This window comes from Delphinus delphis, chromosome 10, assembly GCF_949987515.2.
Source record: "Delphinus delphis chromosome 10, mDelDel1.2, whole genome shotgun sequence".
Lineage (NCBI taxonomy): Eukaryota > Metazoa > Chordata > Mammalia > Artiodactyla > Delphinidae > Delphinus > Delphinus delphis.
The window spans coordinates 73,524,326-73,548,430 of record NC_082692.2 but is presented as its reverse complement, the minus strand read 5'-3'; the positions used below and the strand labels follow the sequence as shown (position 1 = coordinate 73,548,430).

The window sequence follows — 24,105 nt, the reverse complement described above, 5'->3', positions numbered from 1 at the left end:
ATGGCTTAGAAATGTTAAAAAAAAAAAGAAAAAAATCCAGTGTGTGTTTTATATTCACAGCACATTTCAGTTCAGACTAGCTCCATTTCAAGTGCTCAGTAGCCACCTGTGGCTGGTGACTACCATTTTGAGCAATGAAATTCTAGGAAACAACTTTGAAGAGTAGCATCATGACCTTGGAGTAGGAAAAGGTTTTATAAACAGGTCTCAAGTTTCAGTAACCATAAAGGAAAAATTGATAAATTGGACTGTATTAAAAGTAGAAACGTATTAAAGGACACTACTTAAGAAAATAAAAAGGCATGCCACGGAGTGGAAGAAGATATTGCCAACACAGGAGGGGCTCCAGAATATATATGTCTAGAGTATATGAAGAGCAACAAATCAGTAAGAAAAAGGAGGCAATTCAAAAGAAAGCAAAACTGGCCAGGAGACCTGAACAGGCATTTCACAAAAGAAGATATGCAAATAGCCAGTAAACGTAGGAAAATGTGCACAAACTCATTAAAAATCAGAGAAATGCAAATTAAAAATGTCCTGTGATCCCACTACACCCCATCACAATGGCTAGAATATACAATACCAAGTATTTTGGTAAGGTTACCAAGGAACTGGAACTCACACCGCTGGTGGGAGTTTAAATTGATACAACTACCTTGAAAAGCTATTTTGGCAGCATCTCTGTAAGCTGAACATACCATAGATATATAGCCAGTAGAATACATACATATGTGTACTCAAAGACATGCATAAACTGCGGGGACACACTCAGACCCCCCAGAGTTGATAGAAGGGTTATTTTAAAGTGAAAACAGGGCTTCCCTGGTGGCGCAGTGGTTGGGGGTCCGCCTGCCGATGCAGGGGGCGCGGGTTCGTGCCCCGGTCCGGGAGGATCCCACGTGCCACGGAGCGGCTGGGCCCGTGGGCCGTGGCCGTGGCCGCTGGCCCTGCGCGTCCGGAGCCTGTGCTCCGCGGCGGGAGAAGCCACAACGGTGAGAGGCCCATGTACCGCAAAAAAAAAAAAAAAAAAAAAAGTGAAAACATTTGAGCTACAGAGACGAAGAAAGAAATCTTATCTGAACTTCCCTTATCTGACTAAAGCAGAGCCTTCTGAAAATACAGCTGACATTCAGCTGCCATGAAGACAGACTGCCCATTTCCAATAGCATCAAAAAACTTAATAGAACCTTCCGTACTTTCCCACTGAAGCCCTAACCTCCCCCGCAAACTTTAAGTTGGTCTATAAACTTACATCTCTGGCTATTCAGTGAGATACTTATTACTGAACAACTCCCATGTACATGTGTAAATGAACTATGTCTTTTCTCCTGCTAATCTGGCTATTGTCAGTTAATTTGCAGGGCTCCCACCACTGGACCCAAGTTGGAAGAGGAAAAAATTTTCAACATAAACACATTCATGGTAGCCTCAGATTGGAAACAACACAATCTCCTTCAGTAGTAAAAGGCGTAAGTAAACCGAGATGTATTCACACAACAGAATAGTATTTACACTCAAAACCATGGATGAGTTTTATAAATGTAATTTTCAGGGAAAGAGGCCAGACAGCTGAGGAATACATATTGTATGATTTCATTCATACAAAATTCAAAAACAAGCCTATTAAATGATAGTGTTAGAAGTCACCATCGGAGCTACTTTGGGGAAGCAGCGAGTGTAATGAATAGGAGAAGGAGGGAAAGAACCTTCTCTTCTTGGCCCGGGTGGTGCTTATAGTAACTTTCAGATCATACATTGAGCTGTGCATTTATTATTTGTGCACGTTTCTATGTGTATGTTGCACTTTAATAAGATAATTTATTGATAAGAACCATTAGTATAATTCTTAGTCTAATATAGTCAGTTTGCTCTTTCTGGTATTTCAGTGTTTCGGTATCTTCCCGCCTTTTTTACAATTTAGCATGTAAGTTTTCTATAGAACAAGGACCATCTTTAGGTTGAATAGAAGCTGTAACACCATGAATAATTATAATGAGGATGATGGTAGCTTGGCGACAGGAAAGAATTATTACCCTCCTTGGCAAGCCCAATTTACCCACTAGAATGGTCCCAGCAACAAAAGAATTCTGATTATTTCCTCCATATGTTTTAAAAATGGCATTTTACCATCATATCTGATCAAAAGTCCGTTTATCACCCGCATCAGCCTTCTATCACAATTTTTTTCGTTAATTGAAATGTTACAATTAATACACCCTGCAACTGCTGGGAAATAAATCTAGTCAACTTAAGATCCTGCCAGCTTTCTCCAGTTCTTTATTTTCTTGTGCAACCAACCAACACTAGGGGAAAATTAAACTGTCATTCACCTCACAGAGCCTTGTTTTTTAGCATATCATTGTTTTATTTGACTAGTGAACATAGAGGAATAACCAAACTTTGAAAAGAAAATGGAAATCAGTACACAAATATGGCATCTGACACATGTAATGATGAAAATGATACCCTGTAGTTATTCTTTACAAAAGCCCAGAGAGCTAAATTAGAATAATAAATTAAACCCCACTTACTCTTTCTGCACCATTAAGCCCCAATTATTCCGTAGAAAGGTTTAAATGGTTTTATTTTGTATTCTAATTTCAAGGCAATTTTTCTCTAGTTAAAGTTCTAAAAGGCTGCAAAGTTTTATGCTGTTGATTTGCTGAGGGCTTACTTACAAAGCACTTAACACATAGTTGTCTTATAACTCTCTAAAAGGTGTTATATAAGATTGAGAGTGAATCTTTTTCTGTAATTTCAAATAATAATAACTACTAACACTATTACTATTACTACACCTATCACTATTCACTCCATCTCTGTAGCAGGCACTGAGTGGTGAGAGTTTCCATATGCTATATTATACTTTAATCTCTACCACAACCCGGTGTTGTCAGTCCTATAATTCCAATATTCTGAGTGAGGAGACAGAGGCACAGACTTTAACCCAAATATTGCAAGGCTAAAAGGAAATTTAAGTTCAAATCAACTTTAATTATGTGCTGTGTTGGTACCCCAAATATATATCTAATGTCCAACTCCACCCTGGATTGTCAACATGTTTTCTATTGTGATGATGATAGTCATTGCTGTTGCTACAGTCCCACCCTAGCCATTTGTTCATACAGATATGCAGCATAGGAATATGTTAGTGTTCTATTTGGGGACCAACCAAGCCTTGCTGGGTTTTAGGAAATCAATCCTAGAAGTCGAGGTGGTCAATCTAAAGTCATGGAATTTTTCTCTTTGATTCCCCATTGCCTCCCCATTATTCCTTGTACAGTGCTCTGCACATGAAAATGTCTGTGGATTCTCAGCAATAGGATTTCCTTTGTAAATAGGGTTTAAATGTGAATTTAATTTCTTCATCTGAGAGGCCCAATATGCTAGAAACATCCATCTCTGAGGGATGGCCCCAAATCAGACATTCTGTGGTTCCCATTCTCCCTGTGCATTTGGAATCGGTCCATATGCAATAGGTTGGAGTTTTTATGAGAACCTAGCACCTTAACCCTCTGCTAGAGCTGTTGTATGAAATACTCACGAAATCTTCTTTTATTTTTAAATTTTTATAGTACTTTTTGCTATCTGAAATCATTCATTTCTGTAGGGGAGGAAAACTTTTTCCCTCTACCCTCCTAGGTCCTCCTGCAAGTTAGACTGACAAAAGACAAATTAGCAAAACAAAGAGAAAAACAAACAGAAGTTTACTAACATGTGCAGCATACATACACATGGAAGAACTCAGTGATGAGTAACTCAAAGAAGTGGTTAGAACTTGGGCTTATACAGCATCTTAACCAAAGAACAACAAATTTTGTAGAAAAGTGATAAGACAAAGGAAAGAGACTTTGAGCCTCCAAAGGTGGCAAATTTGGGGAGGATAAATATATGGGGGAAACTAATGGAAGATGAGAGGTAGTTAGTAAGGTTTGTTGTATAGAGTCCTCTGGTGCCATCCCTGGCAAGAGTCTAGAGTTGTCGCCAACGATTAAGAATCATCCTAACCCTTCCTGGAAGAGGTAGGTAGAGCAGAGAGTTTTTCTTTTGTCTGCTTCTTCTCATTGCCTTCAGCTCAAAATAATCGTTAGGTCAAGTTGGCATATTTTAGGATGGCATATATTCTGAACCCCTTCACTTATTTATATATTTATTTATTGTCTGTCTCCACCCCTAAACTATAAGCTCCATGTGAGCAGGGACTGTGGCTTGGTCACCACTCTGTTGTCAACACCTAGAACTGAGGTATAAAGTGGCATAGAAAAAAAAAAAAGTGGCATAGAGCAGGCATTCAGATATTTTTTGAATGTCCCCCAACGATAAGAAGATAAAACCTGTTATTTGGAGGGACAGTTGTTTCCCCTGCATCTTCAGTGATGTTTATTTGGAATGAAAAATCCTCATTCTATGTGCCTCCTTCTGCTGTAAAATAATATCTAAGTCTCCCATAGAAATATAGAGGTTTAAAAAAAAAAGAAAAAGAAAGAAATATAGAGGTTCTGAAGGACCTCTAGAGAAATAAACCATAGCTTTATACAATTTTGCTCAGCCTTTATTTTTCTGGTGGGAAAATACACTCAATAGATGTCATTCACCAGTGCATGCTTTAGTAGACATGAGTCAGGACCCTCCTCATAAACCCAACAAAAGCCCAAAAGTGGACTCTGGCCTACCCTGGATCTCAAGCCTGTCCCCATACTGGAAGTGAAGGAAGGCTTATACCCCAAACCACATGAAGTGAGTTGCCCACAGGAAAGAAGAGCTAGGTTCTCAGAAGAGGAAGAAGAAAAGTGTTCAGCCAACCAAAATCAAAGCTACCACAATATGTACTAATGGATAGGCTTTAACTCTTCCAACAGGTCACTTCATACATATTTATTATGTGCCATGTATACTCTTTCTTTTCCACTTCTCTTTAAGAAAAAGTGAATGGGAGTAACATTGAGATTACTTTGAATTATTTTCAGTGTAATTTTTAGGGAAATTACTTACATATCTCCGTAATTAACCTATTTTGGTAACATTACACACAACAAATATCTGGTTGTCACACACTAGTTAGCAGCATTTAGCAGTATTATTAAATTTCAAGCACAAAAAAAGAGAATTTTACCCCCCAAAAGAGTGAGAATTACTGTTTCAACTGATAAAACTCCAGACTGCATTGCAAAGGTCTGCTACACAAAATATAATCATTATTTTATAGTTATAACTATGGTTTTTTAAGAGCAAGAAACAAACCATTAATAAGCCAATCTAATTAATAAGCATTAGACGTCTTGACATTTAAATTGACTTCATGCAAATAAAATAAGCAAATTGAATTTTCTGATTTACTCAACAGGCACTCTATAGATACATTTTGCATTCACCTCTTAAAAACGTAATAAGAGAAATTTCATCTGTGTCTGGTGTGTCTGTTCCTGCCAAATTCCATAACCAACTTGGATGACACTAAGCTGGCACAAAACTCACATCACTTTTTTTGTCTTCATTTTATTATTATGTGATCTTCCCAGGTAGTTGATTTTTTTGTGTCTTAATTGAAGCATTCTGAAGTTACTAGATATTTCTGCTACTTAGATGAAACTTCTGGCATGAAAATATCAAGGGAAAAAATTGAAATATTCATTCCCATGGCCCTCATCATAAAAGAAAGTTTTCACTTTATCCTGACTTGACTTGGAATATTTAGGGAAAATGCTCAGTGTGTAGCCTTAGTTAATGGCACTACAATGTCACACTCCCTGTTTAACATTCAGCTTTGTTAATCAAGAAAGCCAGATTGGCTCTCTGCATGTTGATTAAATTGATTACAGCTGTAGGCCTTGATAGCATTTTTTTTCAAGTGTCTCTAATTAATCAGACAATGCTTGATTAGTTTTTTCTGTTTTGAGGAGATAAGTTGACTTCCTTGAGAATTTTCACCCCAAAAGTATTCCCCTCCAATGAAAGGTAAAGGATAAGTGAGTCACTGCTTAGTTTTCCATGACACTGAGACCTTTTATCTTCCAGCAACTAAAAAAAAAAGAAAAGAGACCCTTTGAAAAGCTGATTAAAACATAATATTAAACTTCTTTTCACACACTCCCATGAATACATCTAGAATGAGGAAAGGCTGTGTGTTCCCGCTGAGCTTTTAACCGGGCCTCCCCTCTATGGTAGAGCATCTTTCATCTTTCCCATTGTAACCATTCTTTGTCAAGTTATATCACTGAATTGTCAGACCTGACGTTGCAAATTTCAGTTCAGAAGCCATTTTGTTTTAATAATCGGGCTTGTGTATGATGTGTTAAAAATAATAAGCCACCACCTATTTTTTTAGTCATATCTATAGCATTAGATAAGGCAGCTGTTGTTTATGCAAATGAAATCTTGACAATTTCCTGGAACTTTACCAACATTTATAAAGACCCAAAATGTTCTGCTTTCATCGCTGAAGTTGATATTTCCAATGGAGAAGGCTGCTAGGATCAGCTCAGATGGTGTGTGTTGGCATTGAGAAAGGCACCCCATTTTCCTCCCTCCTCCTCCATTGGTTGAGGGACCAGTCAATACTCCTGTTTCCAATAAGCACTTGTCATGTAAAGCACTTTTTTATAGATATTTTTAAGCCATGTTTAAGAAAAGTTTTCTTATAGATGCCATCAAATTGGAAGCTCTTGAAGAGCAAGAATCTGCCTTTTAAAAAGAAAGTAGTTTAAAAAAAATTCAACCAGAGTGAGAAAAATTCAACGAGAAAAATAGATCTGAAAAAACAGGTCTTACTCTTCCACCCTCAACTTCACATCCCTACTCCCAGGTTAACAGTTTCTTGTGCATCCTTCAGAAACTTTCTATGCACATACAAGAAAACGTGTTTTGTTTATGTATTTTTTCAACATAAATGGGGTGAGACTCTATACTGTTCTACAACTTGATTTGGGGGTTTTTACTGGATAGATTTTTGGACCTCTTGCTGAATTTGCACATGACGATCAACACATTCTTCATTAACTCCTGGATATTATTTCATTGTTTGGATGTACCATAATTTATTCAGTTAGTTCTCTGCTGACGGGCATTTCAGTGGTTTCCAGCTTTTTGTTACTGTGGACAATGCTGTAGTAAACATCCTTATGCACATATCTTTATGAGCTTGGGCAAGTATGTGTTTACAGTAAGTTTCTAACAATGAGATTACATGGTCAAAGGTAATTTTGATAGATATTACCAAATTGTTCACTAATTTACATTCCTGCAGCCCACACTGAGTATCATCAAACTTTAGAGCTTTTGCCAATTTGCTGTGTGTCAACAATATCTCATTATTTTAATTTGCATTTCTATAATTATATACACAGTCAAATATCTTCCCATATTTGGAGGAGGCAGGACGCATTTGTATGTCTTTTCTTCTGACCTGCCTGTTCATATCTTTGGCTACTTTCCTGGGACCATATCTTGTATTTGTTGAGTACCCTCGTATATCTGATACACTGTTGGGCACATGGATACTCAATAACTATTCGAATTTAACTTATGTAATATATGGGACACACAGAAAGAATCTAAAATATAACTTGCTGGAGTGTAAGATCCTTGAGGTATACTGCCATCTCTAGAGACCTTCACTCTCACAGGATGACAAACACAAGATGTATTCTTAGGAGACTGCTGTATATTACAACCTTAATTTGATACAATGGGAGATGAATTTTTTCAAGGGGCAGGTTCTGTGTTCCTCATATGTATTTTCATACACATGTGGACTAAATTTCCAAAATAAAAATCATTATTTCTTGCCTAGATTATACAACAACAAACTCCTAACTGATTTTTGTGGCCCCTCTCTTATTCCCCACCAATCCATTCTCCACACAGATGCCACTTTGATGTTTCTAAAATGCAAATCCAAGATTCTTCTGGCTTAAAATCCTTCAATAGATCCACCACGCCTTCAGAATAAAGTAGGAACTGCTTAGCTTGCCATATAAGACCGCTGCCTTCTTCAGTAATTGTTAGTATGTCTTCATTCCACACATACATAAACACCCAGTGCCCATCACGTCACACTGCTAGAGGGACCTCAAGCTCTTTACATTTTTCTGCTGCGGTGCATGCTGTTTGTCCCTTTTAGAATATCCTTCTGTCTTTTCTCTATCTTGTGGCCTCATTCTCATCCTTCAGGAGGAATCCTGTCATCACTTTTGCTAAACATAAAAAGCCTTGCCACAGCCCTTCTCCTAACAGTAAAAGGTCCCCTGGGCTTACCTCTATTTAACAATACTTGCTTCACTCTCTTATAAGTGTTCATCTAACAGTCTGTCTCTAGGAGACTGAATTCCTCAAGGATAGGAATCATGTCTTACTCCTCAGTACACAGCACAAAGTCTGCAACACTGCAGGGGCTCAATAAACATATATTCAATGTAAAATTATAAAGCAGCTAAGCTGACAACAGTGTAGAGAAGCCTTTTTCCATGTTGTTTCAAGTAGGTGGGATATTAGCTGTTCACATGTTATAGTGGATTTGATGGCTGATGCCTGGATTTGCGCCTCCAGAGTTAAATTATCTGCTGTATCTAATGAATCGATGTATGTAAAATAATCTCAAGATGGTGTGTCATTAATACTTTCTTAACCTAAGGGAAAATACTGCCAAACAGGAAAAATATTCAGTTCTGCAGACAATGTATAAAGAATATTTAGCAGAGTAAAAGAAGTTAATGATTTTTGTGATTTCTTATAGCATTGAGCCCTTGGAGAGAGCAGTGTCCTCTCTGTTTTACGGGTTTACTTGCAAAGCCATGGGCAGCAGAGGTGATTTCGTAGAGGCCAGAAGAAAGAAAGAATATGATTTTCCTTTTGTATGACTGTTGGCTACGTGTCTCTAAATAAACGTGGATTTATGTGAGATAAAAACACAGTACTTGTTTACATAATGTGTTTCCCAACCTTTGCTACGGAAGAGACACGATCCTATTCCAGATGTCAGCATAAGGTAGACATCCTCTGAGAGTACTTTTATGAAGGGAAAAGAAGAAATGTCTGAGAAGAATAATTCTCATAACATTCTCAACTAGCCGCCTTTTCTGACTCCTCTTATTCCTCCCACTACTCTCAGAGCATGTTCTCCTGACCTCCCCTCTAGCAGGTCTTCCTCAGAGAACTGATCCACGTTCCAGTCTTTTCACTCTCACCTGTTTATCTTTCTCTTATAGCTCTGGCCTTCCTACAAGTATCCATTCATTCATTCAACAAACATTTACTGAGTATCTGTGTCAAGCCCAAGGTGAAGAAGACAGACATGATTGCCTGCCTTAGGGAACTTACAATCTGGGCACAGCTCCTCTTAAGGAGGCCCTCTCTCTTTCTAGATTCTGGTCACTGTTCCTCCCTTGTCCCTTAAGGCTGAGGGTGGGGGGATGGCAAAATCCCTAGGATTCTATAATGTCCCGTGTGGTTCTCCTATACCCGTCCTTACCTTTGTAAGAAGCCCTTTCTTAAACCCTCCTCAAATCATCCTAATTTGAGTGTGCCAAGTGTTTTCTGCTGGAACATTGACTGATATTAAACTTGCAGTAGACTTAGAACTCAGGAAAGGCTTCTCTGAAGTAAAACTGAGCTGAAAGATGGAGAAAGTAAACTAGGTGTCTTAGTCCATTTAGGATGCTATAACTGTATACCATAGACTAGGTGGGTTATGAATAACAGAAATTTATTTCTCACAGTTCTGGAGGCTGAGGTGTCCAAGATCAAAGTCCTGGCAAATTTGGTGTCTTGTGAGAGCCCTCTTCCTGGTTCATAGACAGCTATCGTCTCACTGTGATCTCATATGGGAGAAGAGACAAGGGAGCTCTCTGGGGTCTCTTTTATAAGGGCACTAATCCCATTCATTAGATCTCCACCCTCATGACCTAAGCACCTCCCAAAGTCCCTGCCTCCAGACACCATCATATCGGGAGTTAGATTTCATCATACGAATTTACAGGGGAGGTGATATAAACATTCAGTCTATAGTATCAGGCCATTATGGGAAAAGAGACTAAGGATGTGGCTCTCCATCTGAAGCCTGGGGGTAGAGTGGCAGTGACAGTGAGGGAAAGGCACAAAACTGTGCTGTAAAGATGGTAAGGATCAGAATATGCAAAGCTTTAAGCCAATGCAGAATTTGGGATTTTGCGCTAAGAGCAAATTTTGAAAAGCTCACTCTGGATTCAAGGGAGTCCAGGTTGGCTGGGAGAAAAACAAGGGAGATATTCTAAAAGCATAGATTAGAATGGTGGCAAATGGGTATGGAGCAATGTCAGCATATTCAGGAGCTAAGACTGGGACCTGGTAATGGATCCTAAATATTTCTAACACATCTTCACACAGAGAAACAACCAAGACCTCAGGCTCTTCATGTGCTAAACCAAACTCCTATAACATCTCCCTAATTTCCCAGTTCATTCATTGGTACCAGTACTGTTTTATTCCCAGAACCCAGACTTTAAGCTTCCCCATTCTCTCTTAAGACTGGCTTCTACCATGTGACAGGACATGTGGTCACCAGTGGCATCTGAGTTTCACTTCTTCTGGCTTCCATCTTCATTGTGGGACTATGTTTCTTTTTCAGATCCAGTTTTAGAAGTTGTAGGGAAGCACAGTGATTGGCTCAGATTAGATCAGTTGTCTACCCACGGGCCAGTCAGCTGAGGCTCTGGGCTCATGTAGGAACATGATCATTCCCAGAGTCGTGGTCAGAGGGCGCTGTTCCAAGGAGAAAGGAGAGGAAGGAGTTCTGGACAGACAGTTCCTTACCTCTCTCCTACTGCATCTTGGAGAGAGATTCGAATTGTTCCTTCAAAGCCCCAAGGGGTAACAGTAGGAGAAACAGGTGAGAATGAAAAGGAAATTTTTTTCCTCAACATGAGGAAAAACTTTCTAATAGTCAAAGCTATTGGAAGATGAAATATGGTCTTTGAAAGTAGTAAGTACACAGTCACTGATGGTAATCAAGTATGGACTAGGTAAACACTTGTTGGGAGTGTTGGAGAAGGCCTTCAGAACCAGAACACTGAGAATCTGGTTAGAGAGCTCCTGCAGGAAACGAACCAAAAGTAAACAGAAACATCTTAGTACTTGCTCCAGTCCATACTAAGACACATGCAAAAGAGTTCCCAACATACTGTTTGTGTTTCCAACTTATTGCTTGAGCTCCCTGCTTCAAATGAGAGACGAATCCTATGAAGAAAAGCTATTGAGAGCTCTTATGTTTAAATTTCAAAACAATAGAAACATACATTTTCTTAGTTTTTCATCCTAGTAAACATATTTCTGAACCAGCATGCTGTTTTCTGAGGCAGAAAATTAAAAATTTTCTGTCTTGGCTATAAAGAGGCAAGTGTGTGTCCCCAGGTTGACCCCAAATTGTGTGTGTACCAAGCACATGATGAGAAGACAATAGCATGTTCCTAGCAGGTAGAGAAAGAGTAAGATAGAGGCAAAATGCAAGAGTGGGTTGCAACAGCAGCGTTATTTATTGTCATGGAAACATTCACCTCTGAGTGGCGCTCAGTATTCTGGACTAACAAAGAGACTCAACAGTCATGCATTCAGTAAATATTGAGGAAGTGCGTATTCTGTGCCAGGCACTCTGCTAGGTGCTGGGTAGAGTCAAGTGGGGGAGACTTCATTCACTGAACGATCAAACAAATGAGGATGTAATTATGAACTCAAATAAGAGCTCTTAAAGAGAAGATCACAGTTGCTCTATTAGAAGAAGTAACAAAGGAACTCAGCTAGATTAGAGAGCGAGCGTCCAGGAGGACTTCTCAAGAGGGTGATGCTTGAGCCAAAATGTGAAGGTTGGATATGATTTTACCAGCATAAGGGGTGGGTGGGTAGGAGCAGGGGAGGAGAACATGGTCTAGACAAGGGGGCACAGCCTGGGCAAAAGTCCCATGATGGCAGGGAGCATGGCATATTTCCAGGAATCAAGAGAAGCCCAGTGTGGCTGGAGCATGGTGAGTGAGAGGGAGAACAATGCAAGATGAAGTCGGAAAAACACATAGAGACGAGGCTATGCAGAGCCTCAAAGGCCAAGGTAATAATTCTGGTCTTTCTCCCAAATACGATAGCTTCCCAGTGATATTAAAGGGTTTGAAAAAGAGGTTGACATAATCAGATTAGCATTTTGGCCATAGTGTGAAGAACAGAGAAGTGAAGCCAGAATGAATGACTCTAAGGGGATCAATTCAGAGCTTTTACTGCAGATAACAGGAGGCAAGGTAGTTGCTTGGACTTTGGTGGTGGATGTAGAGATGGTGAGAAAGGTAAATTCATAAGGCATTTCAGAGGAAAATTGACAGGAATTCTCATAAGAGCCTTGAGAATGTTCCACTTCACAGTTCCTTCCTCTAAGACAGGGGTCATTCCCCTACAGCCTATGGGCCAAATTCTGCCCATTGCAGAATTTTTTTTTCTTTTGTAAATAAGATTTTATTGGAACACAGCCACGCCACTTGTTTACGTATCGTTTATGTCTGCTTTCACACTACAGCAGCAGAGCTGAATAGTTGCAGCAGAGACCTGTGGCTTGTACAGCCTAACATGTTTACTGTCTGGGCCTTTACAAAGAACCATGGGTTTTACACTACAAAAACACCTCCGTGATATTCCAAGACGCAGAAGTTCTTAATTCAGTTTCCACAAGTGCACGAATGGGCTTCAGATGATCTCCGACCTCCTAAAATTGAAAGAAAATTTGGTATTCTTGGTCATTTTTCTGGGAAAACAGTTTTCACCAGGTTTTAAAAAGAATCTATGAATTCTCCCCGAAGTGAGCTATTTCCTAGTCCTCTCCCCAGTCTGTTCCCTGGCCCTAGAAGATGTTTAAAACCCAGACTGCTTTCAGTGAATAAGAAATTTACACTGGTACCAAATGATAAATATCAATAAGTATCGTATAGAAATTGCTGCAAGTTTCTGAATTCTAATAGAAGATCTCCTATGTAAGTATTTCACACTGGGCTAGCTCCTCTAACCCAGCCCTTATGATAGCAGGTAGCTCAGTAGCTCAGTGCTCTAAATGAGAGCTATGTAATAATTGTTGTCATGTTTTAGATTTCTCAAATAATTACTCACCCAAATAAATATTTAAATGTATACAAGATTGTAGGCAATTTCCTTACAAGGGAATTCCTTTAGGGAACACACAAATAAGCTGAGCAGCCCATGTCATTTTCTGTTAGCTAGAATGCTTCTTCCATCTGACGATGAGCTCTCTGATTCCCTAGGGTCAGACACACAGCAGTTCAGTAAATGATTACTGTATATGTAGACAGATGATCAAGCTAACTGTTGCTCTCATATCATGCATGTATTTGTATATATGTGTGTATGTGTGTATACATATATGATGTATTTATAGGAAGCACGTTAATGAAATAAATGTGTGTAAAATTCTCTTGTAAGCAAAATCTTGTTTTTAAATGAAGGAACTGAAACCATAGTCTATCTTAAGTGAGAACATTATCCTCAGTTGTAAAAATATCTGAGTCAGCTCTGATTCAGTTAAAGCTCACTGCCTCCCTTCAAAACTCTAACATGCAAGTTGAATGGAAAGAGCATGGTATTTGCGGGGGGCAGGATTTTAATGTTAGATGAATTTGTCCACTGTGAGGATTCACAAGATGGTATTTATCTTTCATCTACATTATATTTTTTATGTGGTATTTGAAGTGAACCCATTGTCTTGACTCTTAAATAAAACACACCTTCTGCTGACAGAGCTCAGCATGTATAGGTGTGCCTGCAAGTCCTTTCTCTTCAGTTCCAAGAGGAGAGGCAGGGGTGGGAGGCCTGCCTGGGTCCACGAGAGAAAGGAGGAGGAAGCAGCCCCTGAGCATGCTCGGAGAGCAAGCCTGACTGAACAGGATGCTTCTCCACCAGAGGAGCTGGAGGTTTTCATTACAGGTAGAGAGAAAAGCATTATAGTCAGAGCTGAGGAAACCAAACAAAATAGAGTAACAAGTGCAAACGACAGGGCAAGTATGCAAATGGGAGAACGAAGAGCAAGAGCAGGTTCCAGAGCACAGGCAGCCGGGGTGAGAAGCAGGCCAAGGAAGTGGCTCACAGCTGAGCTAGGGCTTGACAAGTGTGAATGAGCCTGATCCCCCGTCCCTAGATGTTTGCGGCCTGGGAAGGCATGGGGGTCAAAACATGGCTCAGCATTAAATACCACATGTAAACATGTAAACATGTAAGGTACAGGTGCTAGACTACACATTTCTGGCTTATTAACAAGTCACAAAAAAAACAGATCGCTCTTGAAAAAATGAAATTATTAAATATATATGAAGTAAAATAAAAACAAGAGAAAGAGGAATGTTATATGTTATCACTTATATGTGGAATCTAAAAAATAATACAAATAAATCTATATACAAAACAGAAACAGACTCACAGACACAGAAAACAAACTTACCAAAGGGGAGAGGTAAGGGGAGAGGGATAAATTAGGAGTATATGTATACAACCTACTATACATAAAATAAACAATAAGGTCTTCCTGTATACCACAGGGAACTGTACATTCAGTATCTTGTAATAACCTATAATGGAAAACAATCTGAAAATATATATATTATATATATAACTGAATCACTCTGCTGTACACCTGAAACTAACACAATATTATAAATCAAATATATTTCAATAAAAATAAAATAAATTTTAAAAATACTTAAAACAAAAACAATGTCACCAGGGTGGGAAAATGTTATAACCTGAAGTGTCTCAAGGTATGGTGTGGTCTGTGGACTCATGATCCCAAAAAGATGGAACAGTTCCAGATGCAAAAAGGTGGGCAGTCTACATATTCTACGCTCCTCTCAGGAGATTCACAGTCTGTTAAAGGCTCTCAAAGGTCTTGCAAGAAAACCTACTGGTTGACTTTGTTTAGCCAAATGTTTTCCATATTTCACAGTTAACATGGAAACCCTTTATTTCAAAATATACATTGTTAATGCTTACTTAATAAAAAGCCAAACAAATGAGTTGTTTTGATTAAAGGTTCTTAATTAAATAAAATGTTCTAAATCTTAACATCATTTTTCAAGAGAATTCTGCAGTCATTTTTTTATATCTTTATTGGAGTATAATTGCTTTACAATGTTGTATTAGTTTCTGATGTACAACAAAGTGAATCAGCTATATGTATACATATATCCCCATATCCCCTCCCTCTTGAGCCTCCCTCCCATCCTCCCTATCCCACCCCTCTAGGTCGTCACAAAGCACCGAGCTTATCTCCCTGTGCTATGCAGCAGCTTCCCACTAGCCATCCATTTTACATTTAGTAGTGTATATATGTCAATGCTCCTCTCTCACTTCGTCCCAGCTTCCCCTTCTCTGCCCCGTGTCCTCAAGTCCGTTCTCTACATCTGCATCTTTATTCCTGCCCTGCCATTAGGTTCATCAGTACCGGTTTTTTAGACAATGGAATATTAGCCATAAAAAAGAACGAAATTGAGTTATTTGTAATGAGGTGGATGGACCTAGAGTCTGTCATACAGAGTGAAGTAAGTCAGAAAGAGAAAAACAAATACTGTATGCTAACACACATATATGGAATCTGTAGTCATTTTTACAAGATAAAATTAGATGCATCTTACACCAGAATAAACTCACAACATATACCAGAATAAACTCCAAATGGATCAGAAATCTAAATGTGAAAAATGAAACCATGCAAGTAACTGGAAGAAAAAAAGGGTGAATTTCTATAGAACCTGGTTGTAGGGAGGAACTTCCTAACTCTGGTTTGAAATACAGAGGCAGGGACTTCCCCGGTGGCGCAGTGGTTAAGAATTCACCTGCCAATGCAGGGGACACGGGTTCGATCCCTGGTCCGGGAAGATCCCACGTGTCACAGAGCAGCTAAGCCCGTGTGCCACAACTACTGAGCCTGTACTCTAGAGCCCGCAAGCCACAACTACTGAGCCTGCGTGCCACAACTGCTGAAGCCCGCACACCTAGAGCCTGTGCTCAGCAAGAAGAAAAGCCACCGCAATGAGAAGCCTGCACAACACAACGAAGAGTAGCCCCCACTCGCCGCAACTGGAGAAAAGCCTGCACACAGCAACAAAGACCCAAAAATAAATAGATAAATAAATTTATTTTAAAATATAAATAAATAAATACAGAGGCAATAAAAGAAAAGATTGATGCATCTGACTACAGAAAAATTAAAAACCTGTTGCATGGCAAAAAATATCATAAGCAAACACAGATGACAAAATGAGGAAAAGAGACAAAAAAAAAAAAGACCTGATGGAAGAAGAGCAAAAGACATGAACAGACAGGAAAAAAAAGATATAGATATAAAATACACACATGCATACACATATATACACATATATATTAAATAGCCTTAAACATATGAAGAGTCAACTCTACTCATAATGTTCATGATGAGAAGAAATGCAAATAAATGGATATCAAAACTACTTTTAAGTTATCAGTTATTATCTCTTGGATTGGAAAGCATTAAAAACTTGACAACATAACACTGTGACATGTCTGTAGACAAACCAGCACTCTCAGACATTGCTGGTGGGAATGCTGATGGGTACAACCCTTGTGAAAACAATTGGTCAGTATCTAACAAAACCAAGTGTGCATTTACCTTTTATTCCAGGAATCCCACTTCCAAGAATTTATCTTGAAGGTATATATCCACATATACAAAAATAGATATGCCCAAAGTTATTCATTGTAGCATTAATTGCAATAATCACAAAATATTTAAAACTTGCCCGAACATAGGACAGTGGTGAAATAAATGTATGCCACACTGCGGAGTACTATGCAGCTGTAAAAAAAAAAAAACAAAAAGAATAAGGAAGCTCTCTATGAACTGGTATGAGTGATTTCCTGGATATATTTTAAGTTGAAAAAACGAAAGTGCAAAAGAGTAATTATAGTATACTACCTTTTACATTAGAAAGAAGAGGAATGAAAAAAATAGACGTGTATCTGTTGAATTTTTGCAAAAAGAAACAGAGACACAAGAACTAATGAAATTAATTACCTCTGGAGGAGTGGGTGGGGATGGTGTTGAAATGATGAGGGGGTGGAAACAGACTGGAAGGGATGAAGGAAATCTAACTCTTACTGAATATGCTTTTCTGTAAAAGTTTGACTTTTGAACTGTTAATATTTTACCTACTCAAAACAACAAAAGTAATAAAAATCAAGAATGGGGAGAAAAACTTAATGCAAACAGAAGCAAATGATGCTAACTATATTTCAAATTAAGAATATAACCTCACTGAAGAGGTAGGAAAATGAACTAGCCTAAGTAAATTTTGAACATGGTATTTTAACTAATGAAAAAAAGAACCATAAACAGAGAATCCTAGAGAGTAGGTTTGGGGTGTTTTATTGGTTGTTTTGTTTTGTTTGACACCACTTTTGGCGTGTTCTGTACTTCAGAAAGTAAGTAAATATACTGAGGCTAATGGGAGCCAGGTTCCTCAGTGTCAGAAAGGAAAAAGGAAAGATGAAAATGACTCTGTGGTATTATATTAGTATTAGAGGAAGCAATATGACCTCATGGTTATAGACCAGGGGCCGACAAACATTTCTGTAAAAGGCCAGATCACAAATATTTAACTCTGTCATCATAGCACAAAAGCTGTCATAGACAATATGTAAAAAGGTGAACGTGGCTGTATTCCAATAAAACTTTATTTATGGACACTGAAATGTGAATTATATATAACTTTCATGTGTCATGAAACATTGCTATTTTAATTGTTTTCAACCGTTAAAGTATATAAAAACTATTTTTGGTTTGCAGGCCTTACAAAAACAGGCAGTGGGCCAGACTTGGCCCATGGCCATAGTTTACCAACCCTTGATAGAGAGATGATGATAGATAGATAGATAGATAGATAGCAAATGTGATAAAATGTTTAAATTGGAGAATCTAGGTGAAGGATATATAGGAGTTCTTTGTACTCTTGAAACTTTTCTATAAATCTGAAATTACTTTAAAACAAACAAAAATCACAAAAAGAAAAACTCTGTACTTTCCATAGCTACTGCTGACAAGAAAAACATTAACCAAATCATTGGCCTAAGAAGTAATGTCTTGCCTTTTATAACATCTGCTTTTTCCTGCATGTCCATGGACCATGGTAGATACTACTACTGCCATCGTTTGGAGTTTCTAATTTGTTGCTGGGGTGTCATCATATGATAACATTATTTTTCTCCTGTTCATCTTTGCTCTCCATCTCTCTTGCCGAGTAATGAAGCCACTGGGCTAGTAATTTGTATGTGACCTTGTAATTTTCTATAATGTAGGAATTTTTTGGTCTGCTATAATTAAATGGACTAAGTAAAAGGTGCTTATCAGAAAATGCCCCATTAGCTTGGAAGTCTGTGACAAATCCTTTCTGATGTCCTTAATGTGTTATTATGAAATTCAATTACACAGCAAGTTCACCTTGCTTATTTTACAAGCCATAATCTAGTGATAGCTAAAGTGAGCAGTGAGTGAAAGTATCTTAAAATAATACAAATAGGAATTGGATAATTTTTACATTAAGATCCTTTTTATACAAGAGTAAATGGCTTGCAAAGAAAACTTCTATTGTATAGACTTGAAATCATTCTACAATCCTTGGCTGGTTTAATTCCAGCAGAATCCACTTCCTACCTTGGTTTATCATTGTGGATACAGCCATACTATGATCTTCACTGATAATGAAGATGATAGTGGTCATAGCTGAAATTTTTTGACAGCAGCTCTGTACCCAGATCCATACCAAACGTTTTTCATCCATTTTTTTCATTTCATCTTAACGACAAAACTCTGGAGTAACTATTATTATCTCCTTTTTATACATAAGGCTTAGTGATGTTATAAGCGACTTGGCTAAGTTCTCACATTTCAGAAACATGGTGCCAGGATTGGCCTGGGGAGCCAGTGCTCTTAGTTACTGGTCGGGACTGTCTCCCATTGTAGATAAAGACAGCAGGAAATGCAGAAATTTAGAGAGAAATTTTTTGGTCATGAGGACATATTCCTGTTGAGAAGAATAAGGTCAATGACACAGGCTGCTTATATCAATGCAAGAAATATAATTCACTTTGGAAAATCCTTCACATTCCCCTTCCTGCTCTGTTCCCGTGAAGAAGCTCAATAGCAAGTTTACAGATGAGAAAGGGTTGAAGTAGAACACACAGTGACTCATGCCTTCAGGATGTCACTGACTTATAGCACACCCACCCAGGTATCTGCTAGAGGGAGCAGAGAGACAGGAAAAGAATGGAAAGAAGGAAAGTTAAGAGACTGGGAATGAGGTTGGAAGTTGGAGGCAGAGGGACGGGGAATGCAGGAGGTGCTTTCTGAAGTGGCTTTGCCCCCATTCATACTGGGAGAACTGAAGTATCGAGCCACTCAAGGGCCCAAAGGCCCTCACTCTTCCTTCTTTTGTCCTCCCCTGCCCTAAAGCCCCAAGTGAATGCATACCAGCTCCCACCATCATGGCTGGTCCATGACAGCTCCAAGACTAACTTCTCTTTTGAATCACCAAATGGACTCTTGTCATCCATGACATGTAACTTTGTCAGGCTTTCTTATCCAAAGGTCCTAAGGAGCTTTGTCTCTGCTGCATTTCTTCTTAGTTGTTGAAATAATTTTCTTAGGTGAGAGGAGCTGTGCTATAGTTGACAATCAACAGTAATAAACTTTTGAGAGGAAGAGTCATCATCATTTAGTTGGTGTATTTATGGAACAGCTAGTTAGTTAAGTAATCAACTATGTATTTACAGATTTATAAAACTGAATATTAATTTCTGGACATCTTATTTTCTGAAATATGAAGAAGGGAAAAATGGTTTTTTGTGGAAGCCCCAGGGAGTTAAAAATCCAGGAGAAAGGTAAAATCTCTATATGGAATTACAAACATGTGGTTCATTTATTTTCTTCTTTTCTTTTTAGGGACTGGTTAAATATGCTGAGCCCACCGATTGTTCCTCCCAGTCAACAGCCAGCAGAGCAGCATCAGGATTCTTCCGGAAGCTTGAGTGCTCAAGGTGGGAATATGAAAAACACCAAGCATAAAAAATAAAAATAATTAACTATATATAGAGAAAATCAGTCACTTTGAGATGCCACTTTTTTTTAAAATGCTGATCACAGGCTCACACAGCCAAAATGAGGTAATCTGTGCCTCATTTTATAGGATTATAGGTGCTTTGCAACTAAAAGGAATTTAAAAGAGAAATTGTCCTTGTTCTCCTGAAGGTTAATCCATGGGCAAAATATAGTTTAAGGCGTAAGAGTATGGCTTTGGTGTCAAATTGACCTTCATCTGAATTCCAACTCTAGCAATTCCTGCTGTGTGACTTTTATGAATTTCAGTTTTGTAAAATAAGACTAATAATAGATGGTGCCCACCTGCAAGTTTTTCATGAAGATTCAGTGAGGTATACTGTATATGAAATACTTGGGATAGCGCCTACCAAGTACCAGTTGTTAGTAGTATTATAAAGCAGACCCAATACGCCAGCATCACAGAGATCCATGTTTTCGTTAATACAGAGGTACAGCCGTTTCATTAAAGCAAAGGCTGGCACAGAGCTTTGATGAGTAGTATTAGTAATAGAAAAATTAGAAGGAAGCAGGGATGAAAATTTGCCTGGGGTTCTCTTTGTTGACGAGAGCCAGAAAGATGACCATTTAGTTTCTGGCTGTGAGCAGGGAACGTAACTGTCAGGAGTGTGTAGAGGAGGGACATAAAAGAATCTTCGTCAGACACAGAGGGGCTGAGATGGGAAGGGTGAGGGGAACTCTAAAATGCATAGCTGGAGTGACAGACAACCTCAGAGTGGGACTCCCTGAGATAGCTTTACAAGTTGGATTATAAAGATGGAAGCTCTATATCTACGGTTTAAAAAAAGCGGCGGGGGCGGGGGGGCTTCCCTGGTTGCGCAGCGGTTGAGAGTCCGCCTGCCGATGCGGGGGACACGGGTTCGTGCCCCGGTCCGGGAGGATCCCACATGCCGCGGAGCGGCTTGGCCCTTGAGCCATGGCCGCTGAGCCTGCGCGTCCGGAGCCTGTGCTCCACAACGGGAGAAGCCACAACAGTGAGGGGCCCGCGTACCACAAAAGAAAAAAAAAAAAAAAAGGAACTGAAACCAGTATAAATTACTCCAACAAAGGTGCCAGAGTTTTTTTTCCCTAATTGCCCCAGGGAGAAAGAGGAGCATCCCATTTTTCTTCAGGTATGGAGAGTTCAGAGTGAGAGCTCATATATCTGAGTTGTGCATTTTGGTTGCCCAAGGGATGGAGATGTCGCTGTGATTTACTATCTGAAATAGATGATGCCCCTCAAATTGAGACTTTTTAGGGGTGTACATTTATAATTGCTCATAATAGAAAAACAGAATCTTGCGTGTCAGGAGGAGACCTTGCTGTGAGGGAACAAGTAATGTTTTAAGTATCCTAAATAAGCCGCAGGAGAGTGTGGTCTTTAAACAAAGGCACCCAAGATCTATAGTGGTGATGAGTGGCTGAAAGGATGTCTTAAAGTTGCCATTGCAAAGTGATGTTTTGACAGCAGGGGCTCAATTATGTTGAAGGTAAACAGAACTTGCATGGAGGACAAATTAACAAATTAAATTCCAAGAATTGTAGAAATGTTCTGGCCAATGTTAACCAGCTCTGGCACCCCTTCTCCCTGTCATCCTAGATTTCCATCTGGTATCCCTTTCCCTCTTCTGATAAACTTGGATAGTTTGTAGTTAATGTAAACCAAAACCATCAAAAAGTAGTGTTTCCTATTTGCTTAATCTTTACATGTCATTGGCTTAGTTTTAGACAACGTAGCATACAGTTACCAATATACTGAGCTAGTGTTTCCATCTGTTCTTATAAAGTGTTTGTCAAAGAAAAATAATAGGCTCAAGCATCCAGTGTATACCATCAGAAGGAGAAGGGAGGCGCAGTTGTGGGTAGTCTGGGACTCTTCCTGAGTTTCTGTTGCACAATACCATTAACTCAGCACCTAATATATGCCAGACACTGTGCTCAGTGGTTACATTTAGTCCTCACAAGTAAGTCAGACAGAGAAATACAAGTATCATGATATCACTTATATGTGGAATCTAAAATATGATAGAAATGAACTTTATACAAAACAGAAACAGACTCACAGACATAGAAAACAAATGTATGGCTACTTAAGGGGAAGGTTGGGGGGAGGGATAAATTAGGATTTTGGGATTTGCACATACACACTACTATATATAAAATAGATAAACAACAAGGTCCTACTGTACAGCACAGGGAACTGTATTCACTATCTTGTAATAAACTATAATGGAAAGGAATACGAAAAAGAATATATATATACACATACACATAACTGAATCACCTTGCGGTACACCAGAAACTAACACAACATTGTAAATCATTATACTTAAATTTTTTAAAAAAAGAGAATGTAAAAAAGAAATTTAGTCCTCCCAGCAGTACCATGAGGAAGATACTAATTTTGTATATGCAGTTGTTATTTTTTACAGCTGAAGAAACTGAGGCAGCAAGGTCTTGAATAATTTGCCTAAAGTTAGTCATTGGCAGAGCTGGGATTTAAACCCAAGCAGCCTGGCCCCAGAGCCCAACCACTGTTTTTATTTTTTAATTTTTTTGGCTTTGAACCAAGTAAATAAATTACCTAATAAAAAAATACAATATATAAACCAGGAATTGAAAAATTACTTTTCTGTTGAGAGTTCCAATCGACAGGAAAACAAAACATCTCAAGGGCTAAGTAGCTAAGTCCTTTCAGAAAAAAGAAAAGCAGACCTCTGGTCACCTGTTTCAGGCCTGGACCTGCCTCCCCCAACCCCCAGCCTTGTCACAAATGACTGGTGGCCACACTCCCTCCAGGGGTTGAGTGGCTGAGGGGTGTAGTTGCCGTGTTGACCAGATCTAGGGCAAGGCCAAGGGAGTGAGGGGCTGAATGAAGGGCAAGGTGACTAGAGTGCGGGACTGCCCAGCCTGGGTGGTCGCTGTGCCCACCTTCTCCAAGGCCTCTCGAGACGACCTTATCTGAGTAGGTCAGGCTCTCTCACCTCACCTAGTGCCTTTTCGTCACAGCCTTTTCACAGTTCGTAACTCATGATTCGTTTACTTGTCTATTGCCTTTTTTCCTAGGTAGCCTAAGAGTTTTTAAAAGCAGAGACTGTCAGTTTGCTCACTCCTAGATCCCTAGTACCCTGAAATTTCTGGCATATATTAGATACGCTGGATTCTCATTAGAAGGAAGACAGGAAGGGAGAAAGGGAGGAAAAAGAGGGAGAGAAATGTTATTCAACTGGTCATTTCTTATAACAACCTTGGAAGGAAAAAAACAGGGTAATTCATTGAAATCTGACTTTCAGTTTTTCCCCCAATTCCAATTTTTTGGTATATTAGGCATATTTGTAAAATTCAACAGTGAGAGTATTGAACTTAGACCCACACATTTTAGCAATTAAAACAGTTATAGGTCACCTTATGCGGTGGCTCTTAAACTTTACTTATAAGCAATGAAAACTTTTCTGTCAAGTGAAATCTCATATGGAATCCCAATAAGTAAAGAAGTTAAAAGCAGAACTGCTCTGGGTGGAGTGGGAGTTATGGTCTCAGAACCCTGCTGTGGGGCCCTAATGAACCAGTTAAAAACACTAATGTAATTCATCACCCTCAATTTGACCTTGCCCAAGGTCAAATGCTCAATCAGAGTTACGATTTGGATCCAGTCTTCCTCCGCATCAGTGCCTTTCTGCAGAACCATTGCACTGGGATGTGAAGGTGGTTTTGAAGTCTCGTTCACAGGGCAAGAGGCTCTTCCATCTTCAGACTTCTAGGATAAACATAATAATAGCTAATGTTTATTTCATCTTCCAGTGACCCAGGCCTACATGTGCACTTTAATTCTCAGAATAGCCTACTGAGACATAGGTACTATTATTATCCCCATTTTACACATGGACACTGGTACTTAGAGCAGGGAAGTGATACGATGAACCGCCACATCTCCATCAGAGATGGAGAGGCCGAGATGTATCCATGCAGCT

General features: G+C 39.1%; 1 protein-coding gene across 1 annotated transcript in view; it reads left to right on the top strand.

Moving 5' to 3' along the window:
• CFAP20DC (CFAP20 domain containing) overlaps positions 1-24,105 on the top strand; it is a 349,870-nt gene that overhangs the window by 240,507 nt on the left and 85,258 nt on the right. The window contains exon 16 of the mRNA XM_060022783.1: positions 19,982-20,076. Within this exon, the coding sequence (XP_059878766.1) occupies positions 19,982-20,076 (95 nt within the window). The remainder of the gene's footprint in view (positions 1-19,981; positions 20,077-24,105) is intronic.